General features: G+C 43.1%; 1 protein-coding gene across 1 annotated transcript; it reads right to left on the bottom strand.

The window, feature by feature from the left end:
* Positions 1-300: 300 nt before the first annotated feature.
* LOC142197823 (glutathione S-transferase 3-like) lies at positions 301-21,927 on the bottom strand. Its single transcript, XM_075268436.1, has 7 exons — positions 21,900-21,927; positions 11,707-11,799; positions 8,687-8,738; positions 5,621-5,753; positions 3,027-3,168; positions 2,472-2,597; positions 301-463 (listed from the first exon to the last, which is right to left on the bottom strand). Exons 2-7 carry the CDS (start codon positions 11,791-11,793, stop codon positions 341-343), a joined length of 663 nt encoding a protein of 220 aa, XP_075124537.1. The 5' UTR covers positions 11,794-11,799; positions 21,900-21,927; the 3' UTR covers positions 301-340.
* Positions 21,928-23,273: the final 1,346 nt, after the last annotated feature.

The raw sequence follows: 23,273 nt of genomic DNA, 5'->3' as shown, positions 1-23,273 counted from the left end.
AACACACCTTTTCATAGCAGCTATTGTAAATCAGAATAATGCAGTCAAGCCTATGTTCAAGTTCATAAAGGTGAGTTATGAAACTACGAAATACAGAAGAGCAGTAACATTCAGCTTTTTAGTGTAAAAGTACAAGTGACTCATTGTTTTGTATCCTATTAGGATAAAGAAGCAAAAACAGTCCTGGTGCAGATCAGCGGGGACCTGATCTATCCTTGTATGTGTGGAAAGATTTGATTAAATTAGAAACGGCAATCATAATAATGGAGTTTAATTGTGAAACGAATACAAGTACATTGTTCCCAACAACAGGTCTTTTAAGCCACATGCTTGTTTCACATTAGCTGAATACAAGTGCCACTACTGTTTTTACATACTCGTCATCAGCCATTGGTTTTCTTTGACCTCCTGGCTGCAAGTACTTCTTTATATTTGGGATTTCACACATTCTCTTTTCAAAAGCCTAAAATATGAAGAAAAAAAAAAAAAGGCATTGAAATAGCAATAGTGCATCATATCTTCTACAATAACTGGAGCTGCTGAGAAATATGGGGGAATTGCACCCACTGTAGTTTCCTAATATATACCTATATTCCTGGAATAACTCCCTAAGGCTAACGCCCCACAAAGCGAACTGCAGCCAAAAAAAACGCTGCGGAAATGCATTGCATTTTTTTTTCTACAGCGTTTTTCACAGAAAATCCACAGTTTTCCTCTGGGACTTTGTCTCTATTATACCTATACAAAAAATGCCAGCGTCTCCATAGGTATAACTGACATGCTGTGATTTACAAAAATGCAACTAATTTTGAAATCGCAACATTTCCGTTGCAGATATTATTTCATTGGAGACTCAGCCCCGTGGGTATAGACCTGGTCACTAGGAGGCTGGTACTAGGAAAATCAAAGGATGTCTGCTCTGCCTCCAGACTATACCCTTTCCACAGACACTGTGCTCACCGCTTTTACCCTAGTGTTGGGCTGTTTTGGCCCGCTTTTGGGTTCAGGTCATGATGTTGGTTGTTGGTTCCATGTTCTTTTTGTTTATTTGAGTCTCTCTCCTACTGCAGCAGTACAAACCGGTTAGCACAGAGTCTAGTGAGAGGGTATAGTCTGAAGGCGGAGCGGACATGCTTTGCTTTTCCTAGTGTGAGCCTTCTAGTGGCCAGGTCTATACCCACGGTGCAGTGTCCCCCAATAAGTACAACAAGAAAAGGATTTTATGGTGAATATAAAAATCCATTAGCCAGAATCCCATCCACTTTGCAGGTACTTGGGGTCAATTTTTGCTCTGTGGGGCCCCAGCCTTAGGCCCCACATTGCAGAAACGCAGCTTTTGTTATTGCAGATTTTGCTGCGATTTTTTTGAACCAAAGCCAGGAGTGGCTACAAAAGGAATGGGAGATATATAGGAAGGTCTTATACTTCTCCCTTCTGCTCAATCCACTCCTGGCTTTGGCACAAAAAAACCTGCAACAAAAAAAGCTGGGATTCTGACTCAGCAATCCAATGATCAGCTGTGAAGAAAACCGTGTTTGTGGAGTACTGCACCCCCTTCACTAGTAATTCCAGGTCTGGACATTGGACATACTGGTGAAAGCCGTGCTTTACGTTGTGGAAGGTATAGTAACTTTGCAGCCAGTTTATTGTCTAAGTCAGTGTAGAATATTGTAGCTTTGTCATATTAAATTTAACTGGACAGAGTCTGCACAAACACTGTAGTTGCTTCAGTCTGCCCAGAGCCAGACACACGCTGAACTAATATGGATGGCCTCAAACATATCTAAAAGATAAGATGGACACAACTGCCATTTACGATGTATGTCTGTAGGATATGAATGTGCTGAAGGTCAACATACTATCCACTCTACATTCATAGTTGACGTTCACATGGAGTAAACACAAGCTATTATGGAAAAATACACGTGTAAAAATCAGACTCCCATTGACTTCAATGCCTTTTTTTTTTTTTTTTTTTTTTACACATGTAAAAAACACTTTTTGGCACGTTTTTTACACGTGTAAAAAATGGCATTGAAGTCAATGGGAGTCTGATTTTTTACACATGTATTTTGCCATAATCAGCTCACGTTTAATCCATGTGAACGGCCCCATAGAGCTATAAAATGGGAATTTTACCCCACACTGATAAACCATTATAGGTCTTTAGTGGCTTCTGAAGAAAATGGAGGGGCTTAGTAACAGTCCGTACATGAAGGACGCCATTCACTCACTCATGCCTGTTCCCTGAATATGATGAAGTCTCTAAATACCCAAAATTTTGACACCCAATTACATAGCAGAGTTCCCAAAGCATACAACGCTGGTCCAGGTCTCCAAAAAGGACAAGACTTTAAGAATGCTTTGGTTCTCCTTGAAGTTTCAAAAACTACTGAAAAGCACTTTTCAGTGACACATTTGCACCTTGTCCTATACATACAGCACTCAATTTGACTTTGTACAACAAATACCTGTAAATGGGGAAAGTTTTGCAGGATGTCAGGATGAAATTCCTTTATTTGTAATATGGTATCCAACAGATACACATCTGCCCAGCTGAGCCGCTTTCCAACTAGAAATTCTTTATCCTCAAGAGCCTAAAACATAAAATGAGACTCTGAAAGCAATGATACATCCATTACATTGTATAACATATCCATTCTGGCAAATCATGCAGAGAAATTCTGAATGTCAAAGTCAGATCAAAACATATATATATTTTATTTTATTTTTTTTTTCTAAACAAAAAATTGTAGCAGCACCAGCAAATCTGGGGATCATCCCAGGAGTCCTATAGAGATGAGTGGAGCAGCAGCAAGCATGTTAAATTGTTGCTCCATTCAACTACAGTGGGAAATACACCTTTGTTCTCATGATTGATGGGACCCCCAGGGATTAGACCTCCCCTATTTTGTGTGTAGGGGAAAACAATATACAGTATATACAGTATACATACAGGGAATACAGTATCAGAACAAAAATTGGCAACCACATATGAAACTGGTAGAAAACTATAGTAATCTCACTTTGTTGTACACAGGAAAGTATCTGTTGCATGCTCTGTCCTTCATGTAACTTCGTTGTTTTTCCTTTTCGCTCTCGGAAAGGAAGAAATATTTCAAGACCTCTGTTAAAAGGTCAGTGGTTCCCTCAACATACATGTTAACACTGAAATGAAATAAAGAGAAAAATATTATACATACATTTTTTCTGAGAAAAAAAACCAAACAAAACTCAAACAACATACCCATACAGAAATTCCAATAAGCTGCAGAACTGAGAGGATTACAGAGCCTAGAAGTGCTTCTCACTGCCCTATAATAGGCTCTCAAAGGCTATTTTAGGGTAGTCAACCTCTTGGTGATAGTCTTGTCTAGCAGTTTGTCCAAGTCTGTCCTGTTGACAGACTTTGAAAGGGGTACATCACTTAAGTGATCTGAGAAGGATGGTCATTTCCAGAAATTAACCACCATCTAGACCATTATGGACAAGCTGTTAGGTTAGGAGGTGTTGGGTGCAGCAACAAGGCTCTGGAGGGCCCAAACAGACCATTAGTAGAGAAGACTGACTGATCCAGTGACAAGCATATGCAGACCCCAACATTTGCAGGAGTTTAACACAAGGAATTTGGTATCACAATATCCATAAAGTGTCCTCACATTGACACCTGAAGAACCTGGACTGCTATGGACTAGATTTTGTCAATTCAGGTTCTGTTTGGAATCTGACGATGGTTGGGTTACAGTATGGAGACCTAGTTGTCAGCACTTCAATCCTGTCATTACTGTGGATCAACACTGCTAGTGTGGTGATCTGTGGAGCCATCGCCTATGACAGTCAACCCCTGAAGTGATACAAAGGACACTAACAGCTCAGCAATATGTACAGGACATCCTGCAGCTACATATAATGTAATGGGGTCCATGCACTTTAACTGCACAGCGCTCCTCCTAAACACTCTCCTCCTGCTACTCGCGGACTTGGTGACTCTCCTTTAGTCGAATAGTGGTTTCCCCTGAAATGAGCATTTTTTCCCATAGACTATAATGGGATTCGATATTCGATTGAGTAGTCGAATATTGAGGCTCTACTCGAAACGAATATCGAATATTTCACTGTTCGCTCATCTCTAATTACTAACTAACAGGTGAGGCAAAACTAAAGCGTCAGTGTAATATTTTGATCTGGTCTTATAGACAACAGTTATTGAAGGTATATGGCCACCTTTAGCTTCTGACCAGAAGACAGACAACCAGGTTATCTGTTCCACATGGCTGTGACCAGAAACCACATAGCATTTGGCTGACTAAGAAGCAGATAGAGGCATGGACTATTGGTCAACCAAATCATGTAACACTGATATCCTATATTGCTGGTATGCAGGCCTGTCTCTCAACTCTGCTCACGCCTGGACACTGGATATACTCATCTCTGCCTCTCCAGAAAGGAATGGTAGTGTAGGGAGGGAAGGGTAAAATGCACACCAGAAAACACTTTTCAGGTTGAATCCCCATGTGGTGTAATTGCCAAAGGGTTTTACAGTTCCTGCAAAATGGATGGGATGCTAGCAAATCCCTTCCACACATTGCAGAAAAATACTGGCAGTGTAAATGCTGCGATTTCCAAAACAGTCACTTTTTTGGAAATCACAGCATGTCATTTATACCTGCGGAAACACTGGCGGTTTCCCTATAGGTATGATTGAAGCAGAAGGTCCACGGAGGAAAAAGAATTAAAAAAATTGCTGTGGTAAAACGCAATGCATTTTTTTTCCTGCAGCACTTATTCGCTGCAGTCTGCTGCTTGGTGCCTTACCCCCGGTTATTAACTGCGTTTCGGATTCCGTATGGGTAGTCCACTTGGCGACCCCCCAAACGGAAACCTATACGCATTAAAATGCAGTTAGCTAGGAAACCACACGGACCCCATAGACTATAATGGGGTCCATGTGGGTAGCGCCTTCTGTGTGGTTTAGTGTTGTATGCTCATGGTGCGTGTTTGTCTTTTTTTGGCCCATTTTGGGCGTTGTGTGGTTGTTTTTGCGCTATTAGACCTGCCCATGGTTGGTCCTCATTTTGCGTTATTGCTATACATTGTGGTTTTACATGTTTGTTCCTTTTATTTTGTTGTAAAATTTTCAATAAAATACAGTTTACACATATAATGGGGTCCATGTGGTTTCCTCACAAATCACACGGAGAGAGAAGTACTGCAAGTAGCTCTTTTCTTCCTGCATGTTTTGTGCGGAAACCACACGGACTTCATTATAGTCTATTGGTTCTGTGTGCTTTCCTAGCTAAACACTTTTTAATGCATATAGATTTCCATTTGAGGGGTCCCCAAACAGATTACCGAAAGCAGATGAACCAGGCCTTAGTATCACTCTTTGATAAGGCAGTATCCTTCACAGTCAGCATGCTTGGAGTTGTAGTTTTACAACAGCTGGAGTTCTGAAGGTTGCCTACCCCTGGTCTAAGGGGTCTGTGAGTAACCACTTGTTTAGCGGATTGGGTTTCACTTTTTTGGGTCTGCTTGGAGAATGAAAACCCCAAAGCGGGTGTGAACCTAGCAAAAACAAAAATTTTTAAAGGACTTAAAAATATAAAGTAAATGTACTTACAAAGCTCTTTCTTGAAGATCACTTCCATACAAGTTATACTTTTCTGCTATGTAACTCAGAATGGCTCTGCTTTGTACCAGACAAAGCCCATCTATTTCCAGCATTGGTATTTGTTGAAACATCAGTTTCCCAGCTAGAAGAAAAAAAAAAAAAAAGTGTCACATGTATTAGGGTGCACTGAGATATGTACAAAAGGTTTTTTGTATTTTGTTTTTTTATACTGTAGATTATGCCATGAATCTGTGGCAAAACAGGTTTTACATCTGCATGGAATTTCACCCTTTTATTTGCAAAGGGTGAACAACACTGAAATCTGCACGACCTAGAAAACTCCATTCACGAGTATTCTCCATTAGAGATGAGCGAGTACTGTTCGGATCAGCCGATCCGAACAGCACGCTCACATAGAAATGAATGGACGTAGCCGGCCCCCAGGGGGTTAAGCGGCCAGCCGCCGTCAAAGCGGAAGTACCAGGTGCAGCCATTCATTTCTATGGAGCGTGCTGTTCAGATCGGCTGATCCGAACAGTACTCGCTCATCTCTACTCTCCATCCAATAAATTATAAACATCCTAGACAAATCTAACAAGTCTGTGCGCAGTTAATATAATCTGTGCCATGAGGTTTACATTTAGGCTGAGAGCCTAGATATTCTGGAGATTACAACCAGGGATTTTTTGTTTAGAAGATGTGGCTAGGATGAGGTTGAGATGGCCTTTACATATGAACAAGTTGCAAGTTAGCTAACCAGCCCAGCTACATATTGTTGATAATTCGGCCTTCAAAAGACCAATTATGTAGTACAGCATGAGGATTAAAGAACTCCTGTCATTTCAGGTACTTTATGAAGGCTCAACTGATATGTGCACGAGTAAGACTATTTCTGGATCTTATTCAATACATTTTATAGTCTTCCTTTTTGTAGACTGTCCAAAATGTTCATTTCTGAGCTGGTTGGTGGAGACAAGCTGTGATACATGCCATAAGGGTAAGTTCAAACGGTTCCGGACCAAAATACGGGTAGCCGCGACTGAATGCTGGTGCACTGCACTGGCATCCAGTTGCGCACTCCGCTTCGGATTAGGCCCAAACTAGTCAGTTTCTTCAGGCCGAATTGCGAGGCGAATCAGCCTGAAGAATGAGCATGTCGTTTCTTTTTTCCGGGAGCTGACTCCAGGAAAAAAAAAAAAAAAAAAAAAAACTGACCAGCTCCAATTGTTTTCAATGGGAGCTGTCTTTTTGGTCAGGATTTTGAGGCGGATACGGCCTCAAAATCCTGACCGAAAAACCCTGTGTGAACTTACCTCCGCCTCAGGTTTCCGATCCAAAAAACCCTGTCTGAACTTACCCTAACAGTTTCTCTCACAAAAACAGCTCCAGGATCATGCAGGGCCTATATAAAGAATTACTGACATGTATGGATAGTGACAGAATGCTCTTAGCTCTAGCAGCATCTGTTTCTATCTATCTTGTTCTTACACCTCACTCCTCCCAATCTATAGATTTTTACATAATGCAACCTGCAGTCTGACTCAGGATTGCAATGAAAGTCAATTTAACTGGGGAGGAAGGGGGGGGGGGTTCTCTGATATATACTAAAAATTCTTTTCAATTGCCTGTACTGTTGAAAGTTTTTTGGAGAGACAGTAACTAGTTAAATGTTTAACAAATGAGCGTTGCTATGTGCAATTAATCCGGATAATCGGGTCAAATAATAAACCCTTTAGTGTATCCTTGAATATATAATACAGTGAATTCAATTCTCCATTATGAAATTGTGTGCGAACTCGTCTACACCAAATTGCCTGCAGCCATCAAGCTGACTATTGAGAAATAGTTAACACACCAAACTGCTCGCATAAACATATTTCTACATATGTCACCTCATACAGAGAACAAGTCACAATCACATACAGTATCCCTTCTGTAGATCTGCACACGTCACCATGAAAAATGGAAATAATTTTTACAGTTTAATGTAAAGATTAAGGTGGATTCCAAAAATACAGAGTCTACAGCTTAACCTATCAGGAGACTTAAAGAACTTTATATGTATGGCCTTGAGAAAATGCAGCCTAAACTGCAGGCAGCACGCTAGGATAAGGCCCCACGTATTGGGCCACAGCAAGAAAGCAATGTGGGGAAAACTGCAGCAGAAATGCATGGTAGTTTTTCCTCGCAGAACTTTTCACAGAAATTCCAGAGTACAGAAGTTTCCTCTGCGAACTTTCTGCTTCAATTACACATATGGAAACGGTTTCCCTATAGGCATAATTGACATGCTGCGATGTGCAAAAACGCGACAGTATTGGAAATTGCAGCATCTCCACTGTGCATGAAATCCCCTCCACTTTGTAGAGACTGTAAAATGCTGTTTTTTGATGCGGTGTTTACACCACGTGGGGGCCCTGCCCTCAGAGCAGACATCACGGAGTCAGTTCTATAAATAATTGACAGCCTCAAAATCCTGAGAAAAAAAACGGCTCCCATTGAAATCAATGGGAACCGGTCAGCTCTTTTTTTCTGGGAGCCATTTGTTCTGGCTCCCTGGAAAAAGAAGCGAGATGCTCATTCTTTCAGGCGGATTCGCTCACGCCATCCACCTGAAGACACTCCCTCCAGACTAGGCCCATTTATTTGGGCCTAATCCGGAGCAGAGTGCGCGACTGGATGCCGATGCACTGCATCGCAAAAAGACGCGCATTATACAAATATGCCATTGAACTCAATGGCTAACTACATTTTACACGTGTAAAATGTACAGAATACACGGAGCGTAAACTCCATGTGAAGGGGCCCTAATACAGCAGTAACAGCTGAATATGCTTGGAGGTGGTAGACTACTTTATACAGAAAGATTAGAGATCACATTACAGTTTAAAAAAAAAACAAAACAAGAATTATGAAAACTGGTATTTCTACGGAATGGCGGCGCGGAGAAGACGAATAGCCTTTCTTAAGGCCATTCCGACGTGTTAGGCACAAAAGAAATGCCATCTGAATGATAGGATCCCTTTAAGTTTTAGCATCTTTATAAAGTTACTAAAAAGAACTAAAATACTTTACATTGCAGCAGCTCTTTAAATTCCTCCTTTGTCTTGTAAAATTTTTCATCAAACTGTCAAGACAAAAGTATAACAATCGTTAGCTAAAACCTCATTAATAGGAGGTAGGGAACTTGCACACAGAGTTTACGATCGCTCATTCTGAATGTAAAACTCAGAGTGAGCAGCGTAAAAAACAGATCCCATTGACTTGAATGGGTGCTGGCATACGCGTGTATCACATTGAAAGCAATAGGTAAAAAAAAAAGCCTGCCATTAATTTCAATGGGTAGCGTACGTATGCTGGCACCCATTCAAGTCAATGGGATCTGTTTTTTACGCCGCTCACTCTGAACAAGTTTTACGTTCAGAATGAGCGAGCGTAAACTCTGTGTGCAGACTCCCTTATGCAGTATTAAATAGTAGGCAAATGCCAGAAAATGCATAACTAAGGAAGTAACAAGACATGCAGAATTTTATGAAACATGCAATAATTTTTTTTTTGGTGTACGAGTGTTATAAATTTAAAAAAATATAAATAAAAAGAAAAAAGAAAAAACTCCAAACCAAAACAAACACCTGTTTGTCTGCCTATGAAATCAGAAGCATACTAAGATCTACTTCCATATCAGTCCCACTTTAGCCATGTACAAAAAGGCTTAGACCGATTGACATCTGCATTAGGGTTTCCGTTCAGTGAGTCCTCTTGGGGACCCCCGAAAACAGAAACCTATGTGCATTAAAAAGCGGTGACCTAAGGAAACCTGCGGACCCCATAGACTATAATGGGTCTGTGTGGTTTCCGCATGAAACGAGAAAAGTGCTCTCTGAATGCAAATGTTAATCGGGCCTCAAAGGGGTTGGCCACTCAAAACCAGTATCAAGAGACCAATGTATGTGTGCATAATGAAAAGTTCTCCAATATACTTTCTGCATCAATCCTTCATTTTCTAGATATCTGCTTGCTGTCATTCACTCAGTGTACTGCCAGTGAATAAAAATCAGTCCATGGGTCATGTGATATAGTCTAGGGTCATGTGATGAACACACAGGTGCACAGCTTGTTAGACTCTCAGAACAGTAATTAGACATCTGCTTGGTAATTAGCTGTGCACCTGTTTGTAATATACAGTCCATGGTCATGTGACAAGGACTGATTTTTATCCACTGGGAGTAAGCTTAGGCCTGGTTCACATCTGCGTTCAGTATTCCGTTTGGGGATTCTGCATGGGGAACCCCAAAATTAATACTGAACACGCTGACAAGCGTTGAGCTTATGAAAGCACACGGACCCCATATACAATATAATGGGGTCCGTGTGTTTTCCATGCGGTCTCCGCATGAGTCACGCGGAGAGAAAAGTACTTCATGAACTACTTTCCTCACCACATGATTCGTGCGGACATCGTGCGGAAAACACATGGACCCCATTATAGTTTATGGGGTCTGTGTGCTTTCTGTGCTCACCACTTGTGTTCGGTATTTCATTTGGGGGGTCCTGATGTGGACTTCCTGAACCGAATACCAAACGCAGATGTGAACCAGGCCTAAGTGCATGACCACAAGCAGAGATCTAAATGACCTAATAAATAGTTCATCATAAAAACATTTTAAGTATCCATGCCCAAAATAAACAAAAGGGACATAGCAGTCCCAAGTAAAGGTAACCAGTAGGACTTACCCAATTACAATGAAGGAAGGGATACTTCAAAGGTCTGGAAGGAATTTACTAGGCAACCTTTGACGAAATAGATAGGGTGATGCAGGAAAATGCAGAAACAGTCCTATGCTTAATTAAAGATGCTGCAAAAGAGGGAACCGAGCTCACCCTAATGCCTATCACAGGGTCACCACCCTATTTAGCAAGTGCAATGCGTTTCCGCCATTTATTTTAGCCTCTCTTATCTATCTGCATATATCTTACAGGAAGGGCCATCTAGGGATGCACCCTTAGAGAGGGTGAGGTTCCGACCAGGGCCCTTGCTAAATAGGACGGTGACCCTATGATAGGCATTACAGTGAGCTCAGTTCCCTCTTTTGCAGCATCTTTAATTAAGCATAAGGGCTGTTTCTGCATTTTTCTGCTTCACCCTATCTATTTCGTAAAAGATTGCCTAGTTAATTCCTTCCAGACCTTTGAAGTATCCCTTCCCTCATTGGAATTGGATAAGTCCTACTGGTTACCTTTACTTGGGACCGCTGTGTCCCTTTTGATTATATTGGGCATGAATACTTAAAATGTTTTCATAATGAACTATTTATTAGGTCATTAGCCTCATGCGTGACTTTTTTTAATAGTGATGAGCAAGTAGTATCCAATCGAATACCTCGCCGGCATAGGAATGCGTGTAGTCGGCCGAAAACCAAGGGGTTAAACACTTCGAATATTCGATGAGTTTAACCCTTTGGTGTTCGGCTGATTACTACTATATATACTACTCAGCTGATATACAATTCGCTCATCACTAATTTTTATGTGTTTCACATTTAGTGATTTTACCTGGAATTATTTAAAGTTCACACAGAGTAACGTTGGCGTTTTTTTGTACTTATTTTGGCACATAGCGCCGCATATACGGCGTGTTTGCGCCGTTCAACGCGACCACAAAATAGCGCAGCGCAAACGCAGCGCTATGTGCCAAAATAAGCACAAAAAACGCCAACGTTACTCTGTGTGAATGGAGCCTAGAGTTCTCTAGCAGCATTGGGGATACCCCCCAGTGGTATTTCAGCACTGGGGACCATCCCCAGTGCTGCGAGAGAACTCATTTGCATACTAACAAACACCAGGATTTCTTTGGAACGGCAGCGCAGAGAAGAATAGCCTTTCTTACCGCTATTGCTACGTGTGACTGACAAAAAATTCTATTTTAATGGTAGAATCCCTTTAAGGATTTTCATCCAGCTCACAGCTTTTAATTTTTTTTATTTAAATATTTTAAACAGGCCAGATTGCAAATGGAAGAAAAAATAGACTTGAAAACAGGTCATAGAATATAAATTTTATCACATAAGATGAAATTGATGAGTTCTGTTACCAACCTCAACACCAGCTACTGCTAACATAATTCTGATCGCCTCCCCTCTACCGCGTCCATTGAAGTAATGAAGTACTGGTTTGTCACACATGATTAACTGTTTTAAAACAGAAGAAAAACAAATTAGATATTGAGATGTTGTGGAGACAAAGCAGTCAGATTTATTGCTGTGAGAAGTTACCATCATTTTAGTGGAGTTCTAAGAGTGCATTCACATGGAGGAAAATGGTGAGGAATTTGGTGTGGAATTTAGGGGCTGAAAAAAAGCACACCACAAATGCCACACCAAGTTCCTCACCATTTTCCTCTATGTGAATGGACCCTAATGCTGACACACACGACCCAACAGCTTTCTTAGCCTTTTGAGTACCCATTTGCTCTAAATAGTGAGGGGTGTGTAAGCAATTACAAGAAAGCTCCCTGCCTGCTCCGCTCCCTCCTCCCCACACACCGGGTGACGTGGCCACGTAATCAGGCCCGCACCCGACGTGTGCCTGCGTCCTACACGGTCTCACAAGACCGCTGCGCAGGTTGAAGAGCAGAAGCAGGTAAGCAGGAGATAAATGCTAGATTTATGATGATGGGGGGGGGGGGGGGGGGGTTTGAAGTGCTGGGGGAGGGGGGCTTCTGGAGGTCTGTCTGGCCCTTCCTTGAGGACTTTTTTTTCCCAACCACCTTGTAATTCTTTGACTTGGGGGTTAATTGGAGCATTACAGTCTGTAGTGCTCCTATCAACCCCCAAGTGCAAGAATTGCAAGTGGGTGGGAAAAAAAAACAAAAAAACAGTCCTCAGGCCCAAGGAAGGGCCAGACATCCAGTAGCCCCCCTCCCCCAGCACTCCAACACAATAATGGTGTCTGCCAGCTTTAACTGAGGTGCCATTTTACCGGCAATCGCAGGCACCCGGAGCAAGATTCGGGGCCTGCGTGCATTTTTATGGCAGCCGGGAGCCTTGTGAGGCTCCAGCCTGTCATTCTATACTATCTATTGTAGGCTACTCTATGTAGCCTGCAATAGAAATGCCGGATTTTTGTGATGCATGGTATTAGTGATCAGTCCCCTAGGCCCTAGCCATTAGCTCCTGTGTGTGGCCCTCGCAACAACCTCTCGTTACCCATGTGGCCCTCGGGGTTCCCTGAGTTTGACATGCCTGTTCTTCAGTGCGTCGGTAAGGAGTAAATTGGAAGCCAAAGGGTATGGAGTATAGAGTCCAGGTGAGGAAGTGACTCACCTGGACTCCATACTCCATATCCTTTGGCTTCCAATTTACTCCTTACCAACACACTGAAGGTCTGTATTTGACCGAAATGTCTATACTTTTATCGGACAAAGTTTTGCACACTGGAAGCATACCTTTTGAGTGCCAGAAATTCTTTTTTATTGTTTATGACGGCCGTGAGAAGCCTTTTCCGGGCACCAGTTAGGGCTACCGAGTGACGGTTCATTATTTACAAGAATCATACCTGACTATGCAGCTAGTTCAGGTCAATGGTCCATGGTTGGGATAAGATTTACTGCCATTATATGGTCTATATAACGCACGTGAATTGCACCCATCTGAATAAGCTCTGTTTCCTATATGCAAGTGATTTTTCAAGCTTCTAAGCACTTAAGACAAATGAATATAAAGTAGTTTCCATAGGGGCACCCTACAGATTAAAATGACTGCATAAGGGGAACAATAGATGCATACAATACATGCAAAGCCTGCAATTGCAAGTGGAGCATTTCAAGTGCCTACATCTTTCTAGAAGCAGCCAATCAACCGTTCCTTCCTCCCACCCACCCACCCAATACATATGCATGCCTGGTTCAGCAGGTTTAAGGCTATTCCTTTAAGAACGTTATGGAGCTCTTAAGATTCTATAAATTGTTACCATACATGTTGGATTTAGTAAAAACCTCAGTTAGTATTTGACATTTCATGATTGTAGATAAAATAAAACTGGAGTAATTCCTTGATATATATATGCATAAAAAACTGCAAGTCATCATACACAGCACGTTATATACATTAGTTATGGTTATCAGTATGTAGATTATAGGACACACCTAAACACATAACACACACATACTATGTATTCATTAAAGCTATTGAGCCTGCAAACCCAGTTACCTAGAAGGAACAACACCCAAGTACAGTTTTATTAGGGGGCGTTCACACTACCGTCGGTGTCCGACATGTAGTGTCCGCTCCTAGTGTCCGCTCAAAATCTGTCACGGACATTAGGAGCGGACACTAGCTGTGTCCGTGACACCTGTCATTCACTTGAATGGGCATCGGGTGCGTTCTTTTGCACTCCGTGCACATCCTTCCCTGTCCGCAAGAGAAGATGTCCGACTTCTCAAGCGGACAGAAAAACCCTGCATGCCCTCCAGACTTCGACAAAGGTACTAATCCGAAACGCGTCAGCTGACGCCCATGCTCCTGTTGAGATGTGTGCTGTCATCTTCATTATGTTATTTTAATCAATAAAAAAGAATTTTTCAATTTTCCACGAAACTTGGCTGGAATCAACTTTTATTTTTGGATTTCTTCAGCTATTTATACAGGCTGTGGTGCTGTGACCTATTGTTTGCACACTGTTTAGATGTGGTTTCTACCTTCAGTAGTACTGTTCTAGGTATTACATATAGCTCCTTATCCTTACTAAAAGTACCTACGGTAATTCTCAATACAAACAGCATCTAGACCCAATGTAAATACTGCGTTGTCACCAAATCCCCTTCAAGCAGTTGAATGGCCTTGATGTTGGAAATTCAGTTCCCCACCAATCCAATAATTCATTTTGCTTTCTTGTATAGCACCAACATATTCCACAGCAATTACAGATATTGTAATCCCTATATGTGACAGTGATTTACAATCTACATTCCCTATTACTAGGTCTTCAGAGAGTGGGAAGAAGCTGGAGTACCAAGAGGAAACGCAAGGAAACACAGAGAATGTACAAACTCCTTGCAGATATTATCTTTGGTCAGATTCAAACCTAGGACTCCTGCACTGGAAGGCAACAGGGCTATCCACTACAATACTGATGGGCTATCCCACAAAACCAGCGTAACTCCTGTGAAGACAAATACTGCTATTGTTTGCTTTTGTTTTGTCACCATTGTGTTTTCAACCACACTTGCATTTCTTAAAATCCCATATATCACACAATCACACACATGCTACTAGAAAAAAAAAAAAAAATTATTTGAGCAGTCACACATAATAATGCAAGATTACTGCGTACTGACATTTTTCTATGAACTTTCAGGTCTTCTGGAGTGGACAGTAATCTTAAAGAATCATTTACTAGGTCACTATACACAGTACAAACAGCAAGTCGCAAGCTCATGCCCTTCATGAGTACTTTCTTATTAATAGTCTCCAGATTTCCCTTTGTACAGGCATCAAGTGAAGTTTCAGACTGCAGCCACTCTTATCAGATAATTGTATTATAGGTTTCTCAGTTACTGGTTTAACCTTGGGTTGAGGGGATATCATCACGCCATAAGAAGAAAACCACCATTTAGGTGTGTGGAGTCTTATTAAAGGGAATCTACCATTAAAAAAACTATTTTTTCTAGGTAACACGTCGGAATAGCCTTTAGAAAGGCTATTCGTCTCCTACCTTTGGAAGTGCTCTCCGCCGCGCCGTTTGTTCGAAATACCGGTTTGTACCGGTATGCTAATTAGTTCTCTCGCAGCAATGGGGGCGTCCCCATTGCTACTCGAAAACCGACTGAAGCGCCGCCTCTATGTTCTTCTGTATCCTCCCCTTCCTTCTTCAGCTTGATGTCGGACGCCTACGCAGTACGCTCTGTTCGGCGAACTTTGCCGAACGTACTATACATGCCCGCAGCCATAGTGCCGACACCGCAATTTTGCGCATGTGCAGTACGCGGCGCTGGAGTCGGTTTTCAAGCAGCAATGGGGACGCCCCCATCGCATCTCCTGCGCTGGGGGACGCCCCCATCGCTGTGAGAGAACTAATTAGCATACCGGTACAAACCGGTATTTTGAACGAACGGCGCGGCGGAGAGCACTTCCACAGGTAGGAGACGAATAGCCTTTCTAAAGGCTATTCCAACGTGTTACCTAGAAAAAAATAGTTTTTTAATGGTAGAATCCCTTTACGCTATGAGCATTCCACTGTGCAAAGGAACATGGGAAGAATATGCAAATCTGACTTCCATAATATAATTAGGAAGCCAGCGCCTCAAGCATGCACACCAATAGAGAGCGCTCACTGACAATGTGCAAGTCTATCATCTATGATTTAAATAGGAAGGCAGAGTCTCAGACAAGCTAACCAATAGAGGGCGCTCCCTTTAACATCATGCCAACCTTTTCAGAGGCCTTTGTTCACAACGATGTTGGGACTTTACCAGGTACAGTCTCTCAGCCAAGACTAGCTGTTTTTTTTGTTTTTTTTTATCGAAGGTCTCCGCAAGTGCCAATCAAAAACACCAAGTGCATGAAAAAAGTGTGGGTGCCACACTAAAAAAAAACGCACCCTTCCCCTAAAGGGGAGAGAGGTTCCTGACTCAAACTCTTCCCCACAAGGACCAAAAGGTGACCGAGTAGGGTCGAGTATCCGAAAGGGCCATCTGCCGGAGCAGGATGGCCCTACCAGCATCCGTTTTCCCCTCGGGCTGCCACCACCAAGGGTACTCAGGATTACCAGTCGCCAAGTTTCTCTCCAGGCTGCCACCACCAGAGATACTCCTTGGCTCAGGCAAAGAGGTCTGCGCCTGCCCCGGTTCCCCAGGACAGGTCGGCTGACAGAGGGGAGAGACCCATTACAGGCCTCATCCCCAGACAACCATCAGGAAGCGTCCCAAAAGGGTACAGCATCCCTTCGTCGACACACAAAAAGGTGACAGAGTGAAAATAACAAAAGTGAGAAAACATCTACATAAGTGGTAAAGTGCTCTGTACGAGCCCGTTTCAATGTGTTGCATCTCATCCACTTGGCACAGAAAGGACTGACCTAGCAGGGGTGAGAGGCTTAGACAGGGTTGAGGGGATATCATCACTCCACAGGGAGAGAACCACCATTTAGGTGTGTGGAGTCTTATTAAGCCATGAGCGCTCCACTTGTGCAAAGGAACATGGGAAGAATATGCAAATCTGACTTCCATGTCCTTGGCTGAGAGACTGTACCTGGTAAAATCAAAACATCATTGCAAACAAAGGCCTCTGAGAAGGTCGGCATGATGTTAAAGGGAGCGCCCTCTATTGGTTTGCTTGACTGAGACTCTGTCTGCCTAATTACATCATGGGAAGAATATGCAAATCTGTCTTCCAAGATGTAAACAGGGAGACAGTGCCTCTGTTATGCTGCCCTCTATAGCAAGCAACCCTGAACAACATGCCCGACTTCCCAGAAGCCTTTGCTGCATGATGCGAGGTTATAATCAAATCAGTTTCTCAGCTACGGACGGCACCGTTTGTCTCTTTGGACGTCATCAGCGCAGCCTAGAGAGAGGTGTCGTCCGTAGCTGAGAAACTAATTTGATTATAACCTCGCATCATGCAGCAAAGGCTTCTGGGAAGTCGGGCATGTTGTTCAGGGTTGCTTGCTATAGAGGGCAGCATAACAGAGGCACTGTCTCCCTGTTTACATCTTGGGAGACAGATTTGCATATTCTTCCCATGTTCCTTTGCAGTGGAGCAACTATGGCTATAAGTCTCCACACACCTGAGAAGGTGGTCTCTCCCTAAGGAGCGACATTATCCCCACAATCTGGTCTCACAGCCTCTCACTTAAACCAAATCAGTTCTCTCTAGACTGTGCTGAGGATGTCCAAAGAGACAGAAACGGTGCCATCTGTAGCTGAGAAACTGATTTGGTTATAACCTTGCGTCATGCAGCAAAGACTTCTGGGAAGTTGGGCATGTTGTTTAGGGTTGCTTGCTATAGAGGGCAGCATAACAGAGGCACTGTCTCCCTGTTTAAATCTTGGGAGACAGTTTTGCATATTCTTCCCATGTTCCTTTGCAGTGGAGCAACTATAGCTGTAAGTCTCCACACACCTGAGAAGGTGGTCTCTCCCTAAGGATAGACGTTATCCCCACAATCTAATTACATCATGGAAGATGGACTTGCACATTCTCAGTGAGCGCCCTCTATTGGTGTGCATACTTGAGGCACTGACATCCTAATTACATCATGGAAGTCAGATATGCATATTTTTCCCATGGTTTAACCTTCTCAAGCTAGCACAACAGCGGATTTCTAGTTCCAGTTATTAAACAAACCTAAACTTTTAAAATAGTTTTTTTTTTTTTTTTTCTCCCAATAGTGTAGTAGATAAGTAGTAGAACCAAATATTTCATCATTCATGAACCAGCCATAGTGACAGATTAGAGCAGGAGCCAAGTAGGAAAGCCACAGGGCTTTAGTAGGAACATCACTCTTAACAATAGGGTGTGGTGGAACTGCAGTGAAAAATATGTCAAAACACAGGCTTATGTATACAAAAAACAACTCTGCACCAATCCTATGCTCCGCCTGCATACAAGGCTCCCATTGACTTCAATGGGAGCTACTCGCTTTTTTTTCCGCTAGCGGGAAAAAGAAGCGAGATGACCTATCTTGCCGCAGATTCCACAGCTGTGTCAGCCACGGCGTCTGCAACTTGAGACATGTTCCTATTTAGGCCCATTCATTCATGCTGCATCGGGTCCATGGGTTTACACGTGTAAAAGCTTTTTAGGTGAACAGGGTTTCTGTCTTTTGGATCCCCATGATCGGGAAAGCCGATAGTGCACTGAATTCAGCACACTGTGGGCTTTCCAGCAGTATATGGAACTGCATGTGCCCGATCTGATGAAAGGTCCTCTTTAACATTTATAAAGTAATGTAATGAAAAGAAGCCCATGATCCAGGTCAGGACAGATGTGTTTCACTGACATGTCATCAAATCTTGGACAACTGGTACAAATGAATTTAAAATCATTAATAGCACCATTTGGTGTGGATCTGGCAGTCATGACTTTTCTGCAAATCTGAAATGTACTGGTATATACTACCCCTTATCAGGAAGGTTGGTACAATAAACTTTAAATCCATCATCAGAATTTGCTGAACACTTCCAATAGTGAGGGCAGTACAATAGACATTAAAGAGGACCTTTCATCAGATTGGGCACAGCCAGTTCTATATACTGCTGGAAAGCTGACAGTGCGCTGAATTCAGCACGCTGTAGGCTTTCCCGATCTGTGCCCCGGGTAAAGCGCTATCAGTCCAGGTACCATACTATAGGTCCCGGTACCGTAGTGCTTTACAGTCAGAAGGGCGTTTCTGACAGTCAAGAACGTCCTTCTCCACAGCAGCGCCTATAGCGCTGTACAGTGTGAGCGGGGAGGAACGGCCCCCTACCCTCCTGATAATACTCGTCTATAGATGAGCACTGTGAGCAGAGGGAGGAGGCGTTCCTACCCGCTGTCACTCTACAGCGTGATAGGCGCTGCTGTGGAGAAGGATCTATCTGACTGACTGTCAGAAGCGGCCTTCTGACTGTAAAGCGCCACGGTACCGGGACCGATAGCGCTTTACCCGGGGCACAGATCGGGAAAGCAGATAGTGCGCTGAATTCAGCACACTGTCGGCTTTCCAGCAGTATATGGAACTGCCTGTGCCCAATCTGATGAAAGGTCCTCTAAGTACAACTTCTGTACAGGTTAGGAAATACACTTTCTGGGTGGGGCCCTACAGGATGGAAACACCTTGATTTGCTCACGGTGGAAACTCTGCGGGAAAAATTGCAGCAGTAATGGGGGTCACACCACACGGTGGCTCAGTGGTTAGCACTGCAGCCCTGCAGCACTGGGTCCTGGTGTTCAAATCCCGCTGAGGGCAATAAACCATCTCCAAGGAGCTTGTATGTTCTCCCCGTGTTTGCATGGATTTCCATTCCATATTCCAAAGACATACTGATAGGGAAAAATGTACATTGTGGGGCTCACAATCTACATATAAAAAAAAAAAAAATTGCAGCGTTTTATAGTAAGGGCAAAGTGCATGGGATTAAAGCAAATCCCATGCCTACCCACTCTGCAGTAAAAATCACAGCACAGACCCGCTGCAATTTCCAAAATCGTTGTGGTTTTGGAAAGCGCAGTATGTCAGTTATACCTACAGAAACACCAGTGGTTTCCCATTAGGTATAATTGTAACAGAAAGTCAGTGGAAACTTTCTATCTAAGGGGCAGTTCACACGGAGTAAACTGGCACGCAATCTGGCATGTATACGCGTGTCAGAGTTTGCGCGCTCAAAAAAGATCACATCTATTTCAATGGGGATTACGATCGTATAACGCACGTTATTTTGCGGCCGTAAAATAACGCACGTTATACGATCGTAATCCCCATTTAAATCAATGGGATCTTTTTTGAGCGCGCAAACTCTGACACGCGTATACATGCCAGATTGCGTGCCAGTTTACTCCTGTTCAGGAGCTGCTTTCCTATGTATAAGGCTAAGGCCCCACAGGACGTCCTGCAGCGAAGAAGCGCTGCAGGAAAGACTGCGACAACAACACATCATGGTTATTCCTGTAGCGCTTCTTCGCTGCAGGACGTCCTGTGGGGCCTTAGCCTTATACATAGGAAAGCAGCTCCTGAACAGGGATCATCTTGAAAGTGAAGCAGAAATATTAATCTCCTAACAGGTATTACTCAGTTACTAATGGAAGATTCCAGGTATTAGAGTAGAAGCTTGTAGTTAATCAACTGTCTAGATCTTCCTTCTTCACATATATGCTATACTTTATTACCAGCACTACTGGCACTTGGTGGGCATGGTCAGTACATGCATAGGTGCATACACACTATACTATACATTAGCAGGACTACTTGCACCAGGTGAACATGCTCTATACCTGTATAGGTACATACACATTATACTATACATTAGCAGAACTACTAGCACCAGGTGAGCATGCTCTATGCCTGTATAGGCACATACACACTATACTATACATTAGCAGCACTACTAGCACCAGGTGAGCATGCTCTATGCCTGTATAGGTACACACACACTATACTATACATTAGCAGCACTACTAGCACCAGGTGAGCATGCCCTATGCCTGTATAGGTACATACACACTATACTATACATTAGCAGCACTACTAGCACCAGGTGAGCATTCTCTATACCTGTATAGGTGCACACACACACTATACTATACATTAGCAGGACTACTTGCACCAGGTGAACATGCTCTATGCCTATATAGGTGCACACACACTATACTATACATTAGCAGGACTACTAGCACTAGGTGAGCATGTTCTATGCCTGTATAGGTACATACACATTATACTATACATTAGCAGCACTACTAGCACCAGGTGAGCATGCTCTATATCTGTATAGGTACATACACACTATACTATACATTAGCAGCACTACTAGCACCAGGTGAGCATGCTCTATGCCTGTATAGGTACATACACATTATACTATACATTAGCAGCACTACTAGCACCAGGTGAGCATGCTCTATGCCTGTATAGGTACATACACATTATACTATACATTAGCAGCACTACTAGCACCAGGTGAGCATGTTCTATGCCTGTATAGGTACATACACATTATACTATACATTAGCAGGACTACTAGCACTAGGTGAGCATGCTCTATGCCTGTATAGGTACATACACACTATACTATACATTAGCAGCACTACTAGCACCAGGTGAGCATGCTCTATGCCTGTATAGGTACATACACACTATACTATACATTAGCAGGACTACTAGCACCAGGTGAGCATGCTCTATGCCTGTATAGGTACATACACACTATACTATACATTAGCAGCACTACTAGCACCAGGTGAGCATGCTCTATGCCTGTATAGGCACATACACACTATACTATACATTAGCAGCACTACTAGCACCAGGTGAGCATGTTCTATGCCTGTATAGGTACATACACATTATACTATACATTAGCAGGACTACTAGCACTAGGTGAGCATGCTCTATGCCTGTATAGGCACATACACACTATACTATACATTAGCAGCACTACTAGCACCAGGTGAGCATGCTCTATGCCTGTATAGGCACATACACACTATACTATACATTAGCAGCACTACTAGCACCAGGTGAGCATGCTCTATGCCTGTATAGGTACATACACATTATGCAGCCGAACACATCCATTATAGAGTATACTTACACTCTGTCACACCCGTTCACCACAGATAACAAACGCAGGAGCAGCGCTACAAGGACACCTATATGACAAGATAGGGGGCGGGCCGGCGCTACAGGGGCGGGTCATGTTCACCAATCAGGTGTGCAGGCTGCTTACAGATTTGCATAGTTGTTAGGCGGACATATTGGTAAACTTTTATCACACTGAAAATAGAGCAGTATTCATACCGAGCGCTGAGCGGAGTGTATTATTATAGTGTGCGATGTCCCCGGGTCACGTGGCCTGATCACTGAGCGCGCACCCGGCCCTCGCACTAATGTTACCTGAGCCTGGCCCTGAGCCCTTATAAGACGCCCGGGCAGGCAGAGGTAAGTGGATGTGTGGGTGATATGGTGTAACATCTGTCACCTCATTGATCGCTTACTTACACATCGGCTGATCTGATCGGCTAGGCGGCTGTCCCCTTCTGCCCACATTCACACGTGTTTCTCCTGAAGCCTTGCGCTCAGTGGTAGAGATCAATCACATTCAAGGTCCCATAGTGAATAGTATCCTATAGGCTTGTATGTACACATCCATGTCCGGCTCTGCGAGTGGCAGAATGCCCTTCCTTTTACCACTTTTGTAAAGAAAAAAACATTATATGCCTGTATTCACATGCTTCCAACAAAACTTGTTTCTCTTTAAAACAAACAAAAAAAACGCAGCAAATGGAATGTTTAGGGTATGTTCACACAGAGTTTTTTTTGCAGGTGGATTTTAATGTGGAATCCGCCTCAAAATCCACCTGCAAAAATGGCTCCCATTGACTTCAATGGGAGCTGCTCGCTTTTTTTTCTGCTAGATAGTAGCGGGAAAAAGAAGCAACATGACCTATGTTGCCGTGGATTCCGTAGATGCTTCTGTTTAGGCCCATTCATTCAGGCCTAATCAAGAGCAGGATGCCGCAACGGAATGCCTCCTCAAGCGGAACTCAGGATGATCACACTCATTATATGGAGTCCCAGCTAGCTGCTGAGATTCCAGAACAATCACAGGCAAGGAGCAAGTTCAGCAGCAGGACACCTTGAGAACTGCCAAAACGCCGAAGCAGGCGAACCTTCAACGCCAACAACACACTCATTATATGGCATCCCAGAGAGCTGCTGAGATGCCGGAACAATCACGGGCATGGCGCGAGGAACAAGTTCAGCAGCAGGTCCGCTTGACAAGCTGCTAAAACGCCGAAGCAGGCGAACCATCGACTGCAGCAATTTGCTGAATATAGGTGGATCATCGACGTCAACAACATGCAGACAAAGTTGCGGGCAGAGGCTAGTAGATATACAAAAAATACCAATCCCGACTGTGTTTTCAACCAGTGATATGTCTGGAAATAATTTATATAGCATTGCA

Source organism: Leptodactylus fuscus, chromosome 3, assembly GCF_031893055.1.
Source record: "Leptodactylus fuscus isolate aLepFus1 chromosome 3, aLepFus1.hap2, whole genome shotgun sequence".
NCBI classification, from domain to species: Eukaryota; Metazoa; Chordata; class Amphibia; order Anura; family Leptodactylidae; genus Leptodactylus; species Leptodactylus fuscus.
Note: the sequence above shows the minus strand (reverse complement) of the source record. Positions and strands in the feature narration are given on the sequence as shown.